We start from the raw sequence: 15,291 nt of genomic DNA on the forward strand, positions 1-15,291 counted from the left end.
TCCTCGCATGCCATTATGACTTTGTGCAGATGATGTTCCGCATCTGGATGAGCTGGTCTGGTCTTTGTCCTGTTTCAGTCTTCTTACACGTGTCTGACTTGGCATGGACTCAATGGCGGGGAGGCTTTGTGTCTTTTAAATGAAAGGATATTTAGATTGGGGCTCTCTTTTGTCCCCTTCAATAATGTCAGAGGCCTTCCTTAGTCCCCAGCTCCTCAGCACCACCGCAGGGCTTAGACTTGAAATCTGAAGTTGCTTCACGTGAGAAGTCCCTGAATCATGCAAAATTTTATTAAAATAATAAAGTTTGCGCCTATAATTTGTTCCTCTTTCAAAATTTGAGGGATTTGGAAAATCCTTCTTTCTTAGACTCTTCTGCCTCTTTATGCCATAGTTTAATTTTTTAAAAAAGAGGGATTTTATTAATATTTTCCATTTTATTGGGGACTCTTACAACTCTTGTCACAATCCATACATTGCTTGCAACAGGCAAATCTGTACATATGTTGCCTTTATTCTTTTCTAGACATTTACTTTCTACTGAGCCCTTGCTATCAGCCCCTCTTTTCTTTTCTCCCTTCCCACCCCATAACCCCATTGATAGATTGTACATTGTTATTATTTTTATATCTCACACTGACCACTTTCCCCCTCCCCCCATGTTTTCTGTTGTCCTTCCCCCTGGAGAGGGGCGTCTGGTTATGTGTCGACCATTGGGATTGGTTCCCCCTTTCTCCTTTCCTCTCCCCCTGCTCCCCCTCCCCTTCTGATACTGCTATTCCCATTCCTGTTCCTGGAATCTGTGTGTCTTGAGCCCCCATCTCTTATCTATCCCTGTGTCCATGCTCCGGTCTAGTCTGAATTGAGAAGCAGCACTGGGCTCATGGTAGTGGGGGGTGAGGAAGCCTCAAGGAACCAGAGGAATACAGTGTATTTCACTGGTGCTTTAGTGCGCCCTGGTCGACTCCTCCCTTCCCTGTGGCCCAAAAAGGAGAGATTTTAGAGAAGAGTAAGTAAGATCAAGGAATACAAGTTTATTTCTCAGTATGCAAAGAACAGCCTATAAAATATTTATGTCAGAAAACATTATAGAAATAATCCAGCATTAGCGTGATAGATAGAGTGCCATTCAAGAGGAAGCTTGGGTGCTCTTTTTTTTTAAAAGCAGGATTTGAAAGAATGAAGACGGCTCTCTTGTCAAGAGTGTCACATGGAGCCAGAGCCAGCCGCGGAAGTGGACAGGTAGGTAACAGCTATGTCACTTCTGGAAGAACGCGCAGGTCACAAAGATGGTTCCTCTCCTCGGATCCACCAGGAGCGGCAAGAGTCTGTACGTTCCATACATCCGGCACGTTCAGCGTTGGGCGGCTCAGCAGCAGGAGGTGGTGCAGGTGGTGCGGCAGGGGGCAGGCCGGCAGCAGGGGGGCCGGCAGCAGGGGGCCTGCACAGAGATGGGCTGGCAGCAGGTGCTGGACCAGCAGCAGGGCCTGCAGACCACGGCCGTGCAGGACGTGGGGCAGCAGGCAATGGGCCTGCAGCAGCCTTCCTGCAGGCAGCAGGGGTCACAGCAGATGGGCCTGCGGCAGGGATCACAGATGGGGCGTGTGCAGTGAGGCACGCAGGTGATAGGGCGGCACACGGTGGTCTGGCAGGACACTGGGCGGCAGCAGCAGGGGTCTCTGAAGCAGCAGGGCTGGCAGCAGCCTCCCCCACAGCTCAGGGAGGAGAAGTTGGAGCCACAGCAGGTCATGGTGGGAGGTGGGGCTGGTCTGGTGGGGACTGTTGACAGCAGGTGGGTTTTCTCAGGTTTGAATGCCTCCCTCTCCCTCTGGGCCCTTTATATACCCTGGCCAGGTGCTGCGCTCCCCACCACACAGGTCATTTCCCCGTGTTGAGCTGTCTGTTGAAATGGGACTCAGGATTGGTGGATTCAATGGCTTGATGCAGCAGTTCCCACATGACTGAAGAATGCTTGCCTTCTTTCCTGTCTGTGGTTTATAATGAATGTTTGATGGTTTATAGCATCAGAAAAATTACTCATCCACCAGCCACCCCTGCCCTCCTCTGTCATGTGACAAGTGGAAAGGCTGTCACGTCCCTCTGCTCACCCGCCAAGAGTCAGAGCTAGGTGCTCATGTTCATGACCTTCTGAGTGACCGGGTCAGGCCGGCTTGGCTAGAGAAACAAATCCAGAGACACTCCTGCATGCCTAGGAAAGCGCTTTATATCATGAAGTAACTATACATCAAGCAAACATCCCAGACCAGTCTAGATCAAGTCCATAAGTCCAACTCAAGTCCACAAGTCCCTCTTCAGACTCGCAGAGCCACATGGAGCGATGCAGAAGCAGGAGGATCACGGGCCGGTGGGCGCGAGGGCTGTGGATCCAATGGCGGTGGCTGCATCACGGGACTCGCAGGTCTCCGTGTGTCTCACCAGCAGGAAGGTGAAGACAGAGAGCGTGTGTGGCCTGCCTCCAGGGAGAAGTGGAGAGACCAGGCCATGCGAGCCATTTAGTTTGGTAACCCTCCAATCAAGCTGCAACCTGATCGAAAGGCTAGACTCTGCTCACATGTTCCTGCAGGAGCTGTGTTGGCGCAACCTATCACAGGGACATTGTGATGACACACGATTTTCTGAGAGAACGAACATGGCCCACGAAAAGGCGTGTACCTATTCTGCTGTGGAAAGAATGGTCCAGAGCATCAATAGCACACACTGCCTTCATCATGTTCATAGGGAAATGATCCCCAAAGCCCCCAGAGTACATTGGTTTAGCAAACTGACAGCCCATAATTCACAGTCATCTAGGAGACCCTTACAGTGTAGACAGTGCTGCCTTATTTGGTGCGGGGAGGAAAATATTAAAAAGTTGGCATTATTTCCCATCCACACATTGTTTAACACATTTTAGGAAGGAAGAACAAAAGCCGATAAAACCAGGGAAAAGGGCAACTGTTTTTAATTGTGTGAGTCTGGGATCTTTGGAGAAGCAAATCCACAGAAACTCATGTATAAGAGAGTTTTATATAAAGGTTAAGTACACATCAAGAAAACATCCCAACCCAGTGCTGCCCCAGCCCACAAGTCCATATGTCTGACACCAATCCACAGAGTCCTCCTCCATCTCACAAAGCACCCTCAATGATGCCAACTGCAGGAGGAAAGCCAAATCAGTGAATGTGTAAGCATCCGAGCACTGGCAGGGGTCTCCACACGGCTGCTCCAGCACCCAGGGCTGCACTGGGGCAGGTCCATGTGGCTTCTCCTCAGGGATATCTTGCAGGAAGTGAGCCTTGCCAGCTGAAGCAGGGAACTGGCTAAAGCAGCTGCACCCTGGTCTGACCATCAGAAAGCAAGAGACCTGAGAACAAGAAAGGCGAGGTTCACTGAGCCATTTATCCCTCTGCCCTTCAATTAACCCCACATGTGTTTATCGCCCAGGTTGGCACAATAAACTTTAACTCACCAATGTTCTTTCTTCTTCTGAGAATAGCCTTGGAAACAAAATTGAACTCAGAGCAGTTCTTGCTCTCTAAGAAGGACATGGCACTTTGTACTGAATTATTCACAGTATGAATGAAAAGATACCTTTCCCAAGTAGATGCTCTGGTTTGCTACTTGAGGGTTTTGGTGGCTCATACGAGGTGAGCGTAGACAGATGAAAATACCAGGGAGATTAAACTAGCAGACGAGTGATCAGGTAGCTTTGTTTGTTGATTTCTTTAGGCTAGCCACAGTGGAGAAGAATGGAAGGAACACTGGTGGTGTCCTGGGTTCAGCATTAGGCTGCTGACCACAAGACCAGTGGTTCAAACCCACCAGCCTCTCCAAAGGCGAAATATGATGCTGCCCACTCTCATCAAAGCTGCCTTCTCGGAATCTCAGTGGGGTCAATGCACACTGTCTTATAGAGAGTCACCATGAGTGCAGTCACCTTGATGGGAGTGAGCGGTCCATGTCTTTTGTTAAAACACGTTTTCATGGTTTTTAAAGGAGGAGGGGGGTACAGGAAATAAATTAAGAGTTGAAAGGCCGTCAAAGATAATTTGGTCCAAGGGTCGCCGTCGCCGATAGCCTTCAGTCCAAATGTATCTCTGAGGTGTGCTTTGCTTGCTGAGATCATGTTTTACCACTCTGCAGTCCACCAGCCTCTTGATTCTGGAAGATGTTTGGCTTTATGACACATCGGACTTTTTGAAAGACCAGATTAGTGACCGATTTCTTCAAAGTCTCCCATAAAACAAGAGTGACAGGACTTGGACAATCCTACAATCCTCGGCCCCCTGTTGAGTAGTGTCAGTTGTGCAAGAATATAACCACCAGAGTGGGAAGGGATTCGTGTGGACCTTGTGGTGAGAACTTGTGGGGGGTGTGTGGTTAGACAGAAGAGCAAGTTGCAGTGCTGACCCCTGGTGCTGGTGGCCCTGTCCTTACACAGCCCGTTTGAGCTGAGTCCCTATCACTCTTGTTTATCTGTGATCTACTTTGATCTCTTCCAAGGTCTCAGCAGCAGTTCAGAATGTTAACTGGTATTTGAATCACACTAGGAAGAAAATTGACCCCTGCTGGGAGGCAAATTGATCCCTCCTTCTAGGGTGATCAGATCTTAACATTGGTAAAAAAAAAAAAAAAAAACGGACACCAGCAGGACACCATTGATAAAACTCATATCCTGGCGAAATAGCCACATGGCAGCTGGAAACCGTCTACCCTAGCTTGTCGTGCATTCTTTCCAAAAATTGGAAGATTTTTAAAATGCCACGCATGTGGGAAAAATTGTTAAAAATCGGACCGTCCCACCAAAAGCAGGACGTCTGGTCACCCCTTCCCTCCCTTGCCCTCCACTTCCTAGTTCACGGTGTACAATTGATAAGTAGTGAGCTGTAGGAGTCCTGCTGGTGTAGTGGTTGTGTATGAGGCTGCTGCCAGCTGCTGTGAGGGAGACAGCCAGGACTTTCTATTCCCACAAAGAGTTGTGGTCACCCAGGTTGTCCTGCTCTGTGGTATCGCTTATGAAGGGTTTTTGTTTATTTGCTTGTTTTGCTTAGAAATGTACAGAGAGAGCCAAATTTAGGGATGTGTCTGTGAACTCACAATTTTGTTAATTCATACAACCGCAGAGTGTTTTCTTTTTAATCTTGTTTAATCTTGTTTCCTAAAACCATGGACTTTTGGAATTTTTGGCTGTTTGAAATCAGTCATAAGGGAACATTCTAGAAATTCCCAGACAGAATATTAGGTACTTTGAAACAGAGAAGCAACCTCAATTATCCAACCCAGGTACAGAATTTCAAATATGAGACTGCAGGCAACATTTCTTATGTACGTATCTTACCTTTGTAGTTTTCAGGGAAACACTACCCTGATTCTCAGCCCAGTCCTGGTGTTAATCCTTCTACACGCTGTTTGGTTTGGTTTTGATCTTATCCAAACATCACTTCCTGCATGCCATTGTATCTGAAGAGCCCATGATGCCCCTTTCTTTTCCTTGGTTCAGTGGGACATGCGTGGTTTCCCTGGGCGGTACACCAGAGCTTGCTGGGCCAGAGCTGTGCCCTTGGTCTTCCTCAAATGATATTTTAGTCAGGAAAGCCAAATTCCAAGAGTTTTAGAAGAGTGTAATCACCTGATGTGACCAGTCAGGGGAAACCACAATGGTGAGAATTTGTGGCATTTTTGTGGTTAGATAGCAAGAGGATGTAGTAAGGGTGACTCTCGTGATGGTAAACCGTCCCTTCATCCAAATAGTGTCATACCTTGTGTCTTGTTGGGAACCACTTGGAAAACCCCTGGATGTTAAGAAGAGACAAGAAAGAAAAGAACAAAGAAGGAAAGATTCTGAAACACAATAGGCATTGCCTGGATCTCTCACTCCCTGAAATGATCTCACGAAATAACCTCAAGCCAAGAGTCAGAGATGGAAAGGAGGAGGCTCCAGGGGGAAAGGGCAGAAAGAGGATGGCTCCTGGAAAGAATGCTATTCCTTCTGTTTTTGAAGTCAAGTCAGCAAGAAGTCCTGACTGGGATGTGAAGTTCAGTACCCTTTGGACTTAGAAATCGCTCCAGGTGGAGTGGGGGAAAGAAAAAAAAAAAAGGAAATGGGTAGTGGGGGCACAAGGCACTAACTCGCCCAAGGGGAGGGTATTGTTTATATTTCCACAAGGAAAGAGGGACCAGACTTCAACCTGGTGCTCCAAGATGTGAATGCAACATAGGCATGGAGTAGGGAACCAGTGGAGAGGTCTGAGGGGCCGGCTCCAATCCCAACTACATGGACAGCTGCCCCTCCCACCAGAAGAATTTATTTCAGAGGACAGCACTGAAGCTAAGCTCGGGAAGAGGGACATGTCTGATTAGAGCACACAGGAGCAAATGAAGGGGAGGACAAGAGAGTGGCGCATATCCTGGCCCACCAACCCTTGACAATGATATTCCAGCTCAGAGCAGCCAATCCACAGAGAAGACCATATGGCCAGCCCCACTATGAGACACAATATCCCTCACTGACCCATAGCTCCACAGGGGACAAAACTGTGGGAAATGCGCCGGATCAGATCCCACCACACCGAGGGAAAACACTAAGGGTGTTCAACACAACAGCAAGGGGAACAATGTCCATAGGGAATACCAAAAATAGACTTTGGGGCCAGGGCTTGGCACCCCATCAGACTCAACCGGAAAACACTCCTAAAGGCCAGCAAAAAGTCCTTGAACTAACTACAAGCATTTCTTTTTTTGTTGTTTTTTTGTTTTTATCATTGGTTTTTGTTGGTGTTGTTGTTTTTCTTTTGTTGCTTGGTTTTGCTCTGTCGTGTTTTGGGGCATGTTATTATCTCTGCAGGTCTGTCTAAATAAGATAGGCTGGAGGAACAATCTGGAGGAGAAAACAATAGGACCGGCAGTTCAGGGGGACATTGGAGAGGAGGAAGTGTGGGGAAAGGAAGTGGTGTTAACAAACCCAGGGACAAGGGAACAACAAGTGATCCAAATTGGTGGAGAGGAGGGTGTAGGAGGCCTGGTGGGGTGTGCTCAAAGGTAATATAACCAAGAGGAATTACTGAAACCCAAATGAAGGCTGAGCATGATAGTGGGGCAAGAGAAAGTCAAAGGAAATAGAGGAAAGAGCTAGGAGGCAAAAGGCATTTATAGAGGTCTAAATAAAGGTATGTAATATGTAAATATATTTATATATGAGGATGGGGATAGATTTATGTGAATATATTTATAGGTTTAGTATTAAGGTAGCAGATGAGCATTGGGTCTCCACTCAAGTACTGCCTCAATGCAAGAATACTTTGTTCTATTAAACTGGCATTCCATGATGCTCACCTTCTCCACACGATTGCTGAAGACAAAGTGGGTGTATAAACAAATGTGGTGAAGAAGGTTGATGGAGCCCAGCTATCAAAAGATATAGCATCTAGGGTCTTAAAGACTTGAAGATAAACAAACAGTCATCTAGCTCAGAAGCAGCAAAGCCCACATGGAAGAAGCACATCAGCCTATGTGATCACAAGGTGTCAAAGGGATGAAGTATCAGGCATCAAAGAACAAAACATCATATCATTGTGAATGGGGAGTGTGGAGTGGGGACCCAAAGCTCCTCGGCAGGCAACTGGACATCCCCTTATGGAAGGGTTGTGGGGAGGAGACGAGCCAGTCAGGGTGCAGGGTAGCAACGATGAAACATACAACTTGCCTCTACATCCTAAATGCTTCCTCCCCACCATCATGATCCCAATTCTACCTTACAAATCTGGTTAGACCAGAAGATGTACACTGGTACAGAGAGAAACTGGAAACACAGGGAATCCAGGATGGAGGATCCCTTCAAGACCAGTGGTGAGAGTGGCGATACTGGGAGGATGGGGTAGAGAGCCTCCTCCCTGGGGGGCAGACAGCAGTGAGGTGGGTGAGGGGAGATGTCGGACAGTGTAAGATATGACAAAACAATATTTTATAAACTTTTAAGGGCTCACGAGGAAGGGGGGAGTGGGGAGGGAGGGAAAAAAAGGAGGAACTGATGCCAGGGACTTACATGGAGAGTGAATGTTTTGAGAATGATGAGGGTAATGACTGTACAAATGCGCTTTATACACTACAAGGAATGTATGGATTGTGATGAGTGGTATGAGCCCCCATAAAATGATTCAAAGAAATAGACAAAGAAAACGCTGCAGGCTGGTTACGCCGCAAAGAAGCTCAAACCCAGGTCTTCCTCCATGACCATGATCTTGAAACTGTTGTGTTCGCAAAAATCTCGCGAGAGCGTGAACAAGACGTGCACGGCCCTGGCCCCGCCGCTAGAGATTCTGATGCAGTACGTTGGGGATGAACGACAAGGTCATGCATGGGGAATAGGACTTTGGGGACACTCTGATACGGGTCATCTGTGGACCACTCTGGGAGCAGCGCTGCTCTGGGAAACGGGGCAAGAAGGCAGCAGATGCAGAGGAGCTGCAGTTGATGGCTATCGCCACCCCCTCTTCTGCCCGTGCTTTAGGCCACACCCTCTCCATTTCCCCTTCTTCCCTAGTTTTGGGTAGGCCTAATTGTTTAGTCTATGCATGCGAGGGGCGGGGCTGTTCCGGTTAAGTTCACACGCAGTGCCTGACCTCCAACACCCAAACCAAACCCACTTGCTTTGAGTTGACGCCAGCTCCTGGCAGCCCTGGGAGGCGGGGGTGGGGGGTGGGAGTGTGTGTGTGTGGCGGTGGTGGAGAAGTGCTCCCTAGGGTTTTCCAAGGCTGTAAATCCTTCTGGGAGCAGAAAGCCCCCTCTTTTCTTCCGCCGAGCCGCTGGCGAGTTGGAACTACTGGAGTTGAGGACAGCAGCCTAATTTGCAGTTACGGAATGACGGAATGAATGGGATATCCCCAAGTCTGTGGCTTTTCTTAGGGGAAGCTTTGGCTCCCTGTGCAGAGTCTAAAAACCTAGCCCTCTCTGTACACTGCAAACACACACGGATGAATGGATCAGGAGGCAGGTGGTTTACTTTGCCAGTGAACATCAGTTTATTGAAAAGAAGCGGGCAACATATTACAGAAGATGATGGTCAGGGTGTAAACACCCTCCGGAATTCAGAGTGTGGTGACCAAGTCCATTCGGAGGACTTTAAAAGGCAGGCTCTCCATCGGTGACGTAGACTCTGGGGGATTTAGACCAAAGATGGTGATGACCACGTGCCTGTGTGTCAGACTGTATCCAGATGGGAGAATGTAGACATGATCCCCATCTCCTGGGGAGGCAGAAAAGGTGCTTCAGCTCCAGAGTGTTGCTCTGTGGGGACAGGGATAGCTCAGCAGCAGGAGGTGGTGCAGGTGGTGCGGCAGGGGGCAGGCTGGCAGCAGGGGGGCCGGCAGCAGGGGGCCTGCACAGAGATGGGCTGGCAGCAGGTGCTGGACCAGCAGCAGGGCCTGCAGACCACGGCCGTGCAGGACGTGGGGCAGCAGGCAATGGGCCTGCAGCAGCCTTCCTGCAGGCAGCAGGGGTCACAGCAGATGGGCCTGCGGCAGGGATCACAGATGGGGCGTGTGCAGTGAGGCACGCAGGTGACAGGGCGGCACACGGTGGTCTGGCAGGACACTGGGCGGCAGCAGCAGGGGTCTCTGAAGCAGCAGGGCTGGCAGCAGCCTCCCCCACAGCTCAGGGAGGAGAAGTTGGAGCCACAGCAGGTCATGGTGGGAGGTGGGGCTGGTCTGGGGGGGACTGTTGACAGCAGGTGGATTTTCTGAGTTCTGAATGCCTCCCTCTCCCTCTGGGCCCTTTATATACCCTGGCCAGGTGCTGTGCTCCCCACCACACAGGTCATTTCTTAGTCATCGTCTGGCCAATCAAATAAGGATTTAGCATGGACTAATGGTGTTGAGATTACCCCTCTGCATATTACACGCATGTACCCACCACAGATGTTCTTTCCTCTTCCTGTATCTTTTGTTTTCACCAAAGTGGATACATCGGATTGGATTCTGATGAATTTGCCTCCGAACTATTTCTAACTTACAAAGGGGAAAAGAATGTGGTTCCTACTCTAGAGCAGTATCTTACCACTCTGCCCTTTGGACCTGAAGCTAGAATTGTGTGCCTTGATTTCAAAGACTTTTTATAATTACCACCCAAGCCGTGATTTGCCATGGACTTGACAGGAGCAGATTAATAGCAGCATCACTTTCTCGTGGACCAAGTCATCCATTCGCATGAAGTCATCCCCTCCAAGGGCTCAGTCAAAGGCAGGGTCGTGGTATTTTCCTATGAGAAGGAACCACATGGGAGCCCTCTCTCCCCGCCAAACTGGTTTGGTTACTCTCCCTTCTTTGGACTGCTCAGGTTCTTTACGTCTCCCGCTCACCTAGAATGCCCTCCTTCGTCCAAGCCAAACTCCACCCCTACTTGATTGTATAACCCGCCTCGAGGGTCCCGAGGGTCCCGTGTAGATGCTATCTTTGTGAAGATAAAAATGACCAGTGACTGTCCTGGTACCATGAAGGACAGAGGTCATCCTATCTCCTTGAACTACAGACAGGTTCATGGTGGAGGTCACATAATGAAGTCTTGGGGTCCGTCTCTTGGCATTCACCAACAAGCAGCTTTGACTATACGTTTGTATATTGGGCTTAATAAACCACCATCTTTAGACAAGGGGGAGACGGTTTCAAACAATAGTGACATTTTTCTTTGGCTTCAGAAGCAGCATTAGAAATGAGAGAGCTAGGGAAACTGGTTTCCCTGATGGCAGGTCATCTTGAAAGAACTTGGAGCAGAGGAGAGTTGGTCGTCATAAAGATTCCATAGTGAATTTCATCATGTTTATTGTTCAGCCTTTCTTAGGCCAAGACTCTCGCTTGGCTCCCGTCTTCTCTAAATAAAACAACACCAGGGAGCCTCGTCTCTGTCTGTGCAGAGAAAGAGATTTTCTATCAAGAAATGGCTCGCACAGTTGAAGACGTGGGTTAAGTCCAGTTCGTGGGTCAGATGTAAGCTGGAGGCTTGTCCGGACTTGTGTAGCTGATGGACAGGAAGCAGGATGACCACAGGCTGGTGGACACAGAGCTGAGGGCCCCTGAGGTCAGTGGAATGAATCCAAGGTTGGCAGTCCGCAGAGGGCTCCTGGAAGAGCATGCAGGATCGGAAGCCAGCAGTAGACGTGGGCAGGCTTCTGCACACTGCCCATCTGTACACCGAGTAGTGCCCACCCCAGAGGACGCCTCCCTCAATTGTCTCAAGACTGTGCCCTGGTAAGGAGGAGACGCTTTACCCCATTCTTCCCCAAACTGGCTGCTTCACAGAAGATCCCATCGTGGAGCTGACCACACTATGTCCCATGAGCTTCCGGAAGAACCCAGGGCTGCCCACGGTGCTACACCCCCGAAGCACAACAGCTCCTTGTCAAATTGAGTTGATGCTGACTGTCGAGACAAAAGCATTTCCTGAGGTAATGCGGATAAACTGACATGCCGTGTTTTAGGCAAAGTCACCTTATGACTCAGCGTAGGTGTATTTGTTTACCAGGAGCCTTATTATCCGTGACTAACTTTCTATTTTTGTCTCCATAGTACTTTCAGCTGAGGTTTTATAAGCCTTACATCAAAGGGTTGTAAGGAGTCCCAGCGTCTTCTCTAACTAGCTCTTCTTGGAAACTTACATCTATCTTTTAAAGAAAATGTTGTCACAATTTCTTTGGAATGTATCATTTTATTGCGTGATTTTATTGTGTTTATGATGTGTCATTATTATGTGACAGCTGCCATTGCTCTGTGGGTGTTAGACATTAACATGTAACTGAACACTTATTGATGTCATATTATTTCAGATTTATTTACCTCTCTGATGATCATAGAAATCAATTGAGGGGGTAACATTCTCCCCAATTTTGTAGATGAGGAACATGAAGCGCTGCAGCCTTGGGTAATTTGCCCAAGGCCTCATAGCTCGTAAATAACCAAGTCTGGATCCAAATGCAAACATCTCCAGCCTTTAAGGCCTTTGCTTTTAGCAAATATGCTTCCAAAACTTGATTTGATTTTCTTATAGTTCAACACAGATGGAGTCACTTTGTCTTACCCACCAGCACACTGCCCATGGCCACCGAGTCTATTTTGACTCCTAGGGATCCGACATCGGGATTCTGAGGCCATAAACCTTCACAGGACCAGGGAGCAAGTAATCTCAACTTCCGCCTGAGGAGTGGCTGGTGGGTTTGAACAGTCAACCTGTGGCTCACCTCACAGTGCCACTGAGGCCCTGGAGCTTAATTCATCTCTAACCCTAAACATTTATTAACCTATAGCTTCCAGTAAATGTATTAATATTTAAAAGAAATCCAACCCTGACACAACTCTGGGGCGGTTTTCTGTTTTTCTTTTCTTTGCAGAAAAGTTTATGCTTCTCTGTGTATACTAATTGGGGTGTCGGAAACCCTTTCTTTGCTGAATTAAGTGTTGGTAGTAAAATTTTATAGCTATGTTTTGGCTAATGGGGTGCCTGCTGAATCACTGAGTGGTCTAAAATTTTGTTAGGTACGACGAAGTTTGATAAATATTACATGGGGGCACATTTGTCCCAATGGACTCCAGTTGTAAGATAGGTGGGATGATAAATGGGAAAAATATTTCTTGAACATTACCTGATTCTGAGCAGCATGCTCTTCCAATCACACACAGTAGACAGTAAATAGCGGACACTTGCTACCCAGAAGCCCAAGGAGACACTTTTATAAGTCACTCCTCCAGGATGCACCATTGCGCGCAATAACAAGTTTCTAGACACAGCGACACGTGAAGGAAGCCACGGCTCCTGTCTGATGCAGCATCAAGTCCCCACCTCAATGCCAGCACGTGGAATACATCAAGAGCAGGTCTCCCAAGAAACTCTAGAGGCAAAAAATTGTATTTATATGTAGCATGGATCATGAAGGAGTCCAACAAGTTTCTCATTGCACCATGGATGGATGCGTTAGCTATCGCTGCATAACGAGCAACCACAGATTATCCACGGTGTGCCACAGAAGGCATTCCGTTTTTGATCACGTGTGTGTAGGTGATTTGGGAGTTGACTGCTCAAGGCTGGGACTGGTTCCTGGCCACGGGTTAGTTTGTGTTGCCTTCAGAATTGGGGTTGCTGGCATTAGCAAATAACATTACAGGTCAAGAAACCAATACCTCAAACTAAACCTGTTGCTATAGAATTCATTCCCTACCTATATGCTGACTTCATATCATCCAGTGAAGTCGGAATTTCAAATAAGAAATCTGTATATCTATATTTTTAGTATCAGGATGTTCTGGTATCGCCTGTGTTCTGGTTTGGCTGGGAATCTAACTTCTGCTGGCAGCAATGCAAGGCTGCAACCCAGACATGGGAGCACATTCCACCTCCTTGGTTGGGCCGTGTTCTCAAACTTCCCATTGGCCAAAGTTGGGAAGGAGAGGATGCTTCTCTAAAGTGTTGGAGAGGCGGAGAGAGAGTAACCATTGTGTAGAATGAGCTTGCCTACCAGTGAATCAAAGATTTTAATATTTTTGTTTGTGAAACTTGGGGAAAAAAAGATTTTTAGAAAGTCAAAATAAGTATATCTACGGGACCGCCTTCATTCACCTGGTATAAGTCTACTCCCCTCCATGGTTCATGACAAAGTGTCATGGATTAAACAGGGGTGACCTGATTTCTCTGTGAGAAATTTGTTGTCTCCTGTTCACTTGTATTTGGTTAACAAATCTTTACTCAAAAGAAAAGCAAAATTTTCCTGGGAAGGGCATTGGTTTTATGAACATACATAGCTATTGATTTAAATATTTCATTAGCAGTTATAATCAATGCCTGATACATAGATAATGCAGGTGAGTGGTGAAATGCTGTCTTGGGAAAGATCTACTTGAAGGAACTCAGCCACGCAGATTGAGATAGTTAAGGTTTATTGTGCCAGCCTGGGCGATAAACACATGTGGGGTTAATTGAAGGGCGGAGAGATAAATGACTCACTGAGCCTCGCCTCTCTAGTTCTTGGGTCTCTCGCTTTGTGATGGTCGGACCAGGGTGCAGCTGCCTTAGCCAGTTCCCTGTTTCAGCTGGCAAGTCTCACTTCCTGCAAGACATCCCAGAGGAGAAGCCGCATGGACCTACCCTGATGCAGCCCAGGGTGCTGGAGCAGCTGTGTGGAGACTCCTGCCAGCGCTGAGATGCTGACACATTCACTGACTCGGCTTTCCTCCTGCAGTCGGCATCATCGCGTGTGTTTTGTGAGATGGAGGAGGACTTTGTGGATTGGTGTTGGACATATGGGCTAATGTTGAACTTGTGTGTTTGGACAGCACTGGGTTGGGATGTTTTCTTGAAGTGCACTTAACCTTTGTATAAAACTCTCTCTTATACACGAGTTTCTGTGGATTTACTTCTCTAAAGTACCCAGACCCACACACAGACACTAAGTTTGCATCGATTTCCCTTCCTGGGAAGAGAGTTGGGGGCTTGTTTGTTTGCTTGCTTTAGTAACACACTTTTGAACTTAATAGAAAGAAAAACTCCTAAGTGTCAGAGGCATCAGAAACAATACCAAACCGTCCAACCTTTTAACTCGTAGTTCAACTTGCCCAGGGTCCAGGGGAGCGGCGTGGAGCGACAAGTTGTTTATTTTTGTGGTGGTAACTGCCAGACCACCCCCCTTACATTCTTTCATTGTGGTTTGGGTCGTGTTTACAGAGGGAATTCATTCGACAATCGACACACATTGAGTTCTGTGACATTGGCTGCATACCCTCAAGGTAGCAGCACTCCTCTCCTCTCCTCCCTGTTTCCCCATTTCCATGCAGCCTTCTTTCTGGCCCCATCCTGCCTCCTGAGCTTGGTTGTTGGGCAAATACCGCCAATCGTGTGGGTGATTTTGCCGAGAGGGGCATTCCTTCCTATGAGTCAGAATAGACTCCACGGCCGTGAAGTTCTTTTGCTTAAATTCCTCCTGGTGTTATTATTCACCTCACAGGCCTGTCCATTGCTTGGCTGAAAGCTGGTTTCCGGGGGGTTTCCGTTCCTGGCTTGAAGGGCGTCTCAGGGTCACAGGCACAGGGCTTCCACTAGTCTTTGTCAGATCAGTCTCTCAGGGCTGTGCTTTCAATGTCCACTGTGGACACAAACATGTTACTCTGGGACCGTGAAAAGCTGACAATCTGGGAAGGATTTCCCTCAAAGAGAGAACTTGGAGAATTCAGCCTATTTCCCAAGAGAAACCCAAGAATCTTGTTCTTCAGGGAATGTTGAAAATCCGCAACATAAATAGATGTGGAATCCAACTTAACA

General features: G+C 47.8%; 2 protein-coding genes across 2 annotated transcripts; both read right to left on the minus strand.

Moving 5' to 3' along the window:
• Positions 1-1,369: 1,369 nt before the first annotated feature.
• Positions 1,370-1,795, minus strand: LOC142458323 (keratin-associated protein 2-1-like). The gene has a single exon (XM_075559348.1). It carries the CDS (start codon positions 1,748-1,750, stop codon positions 1,370-1,372), a length of 381 nt encoding a protein of 126 aa, XP_075415463.1. The 5' UTR covers positions 1,751-1,795.
• Positions 1,796-9,301: 7,506 nt separating this feature from the next.
• On the minus strand, positions 9,302-9,682 carry LOC142458736 (keratin-associated protein 2-2-like). Its single transcript, XM_075559654.1, has one exon. The coding sequence runs from the start codon at positions 9,680-9,682 to the stop codon at positions 9,302-9,304; it is 381 nt and encodes a 126-aa protein (XP_075415769.1).
• Positions 9,683-15,291: the final 5,609 nt, after the last annotated feature.

The sequence above is a fragment of the Tenrec ecaudatus genome, chromosome 10 (assembly GCF_050624435.1).
Source record: "Tenrec ecaudatus isolate mTenEca1 chromosome 10, mTenEca1.hap1, whole genome shotgun sequence".
Classification (NCBI taxonomy): Eukaryota; Metazoa; Chordata; class Mammalia; order Afrosoricida; family Tenrecidae; genus Tenrec; species Tenrec ecaudatus.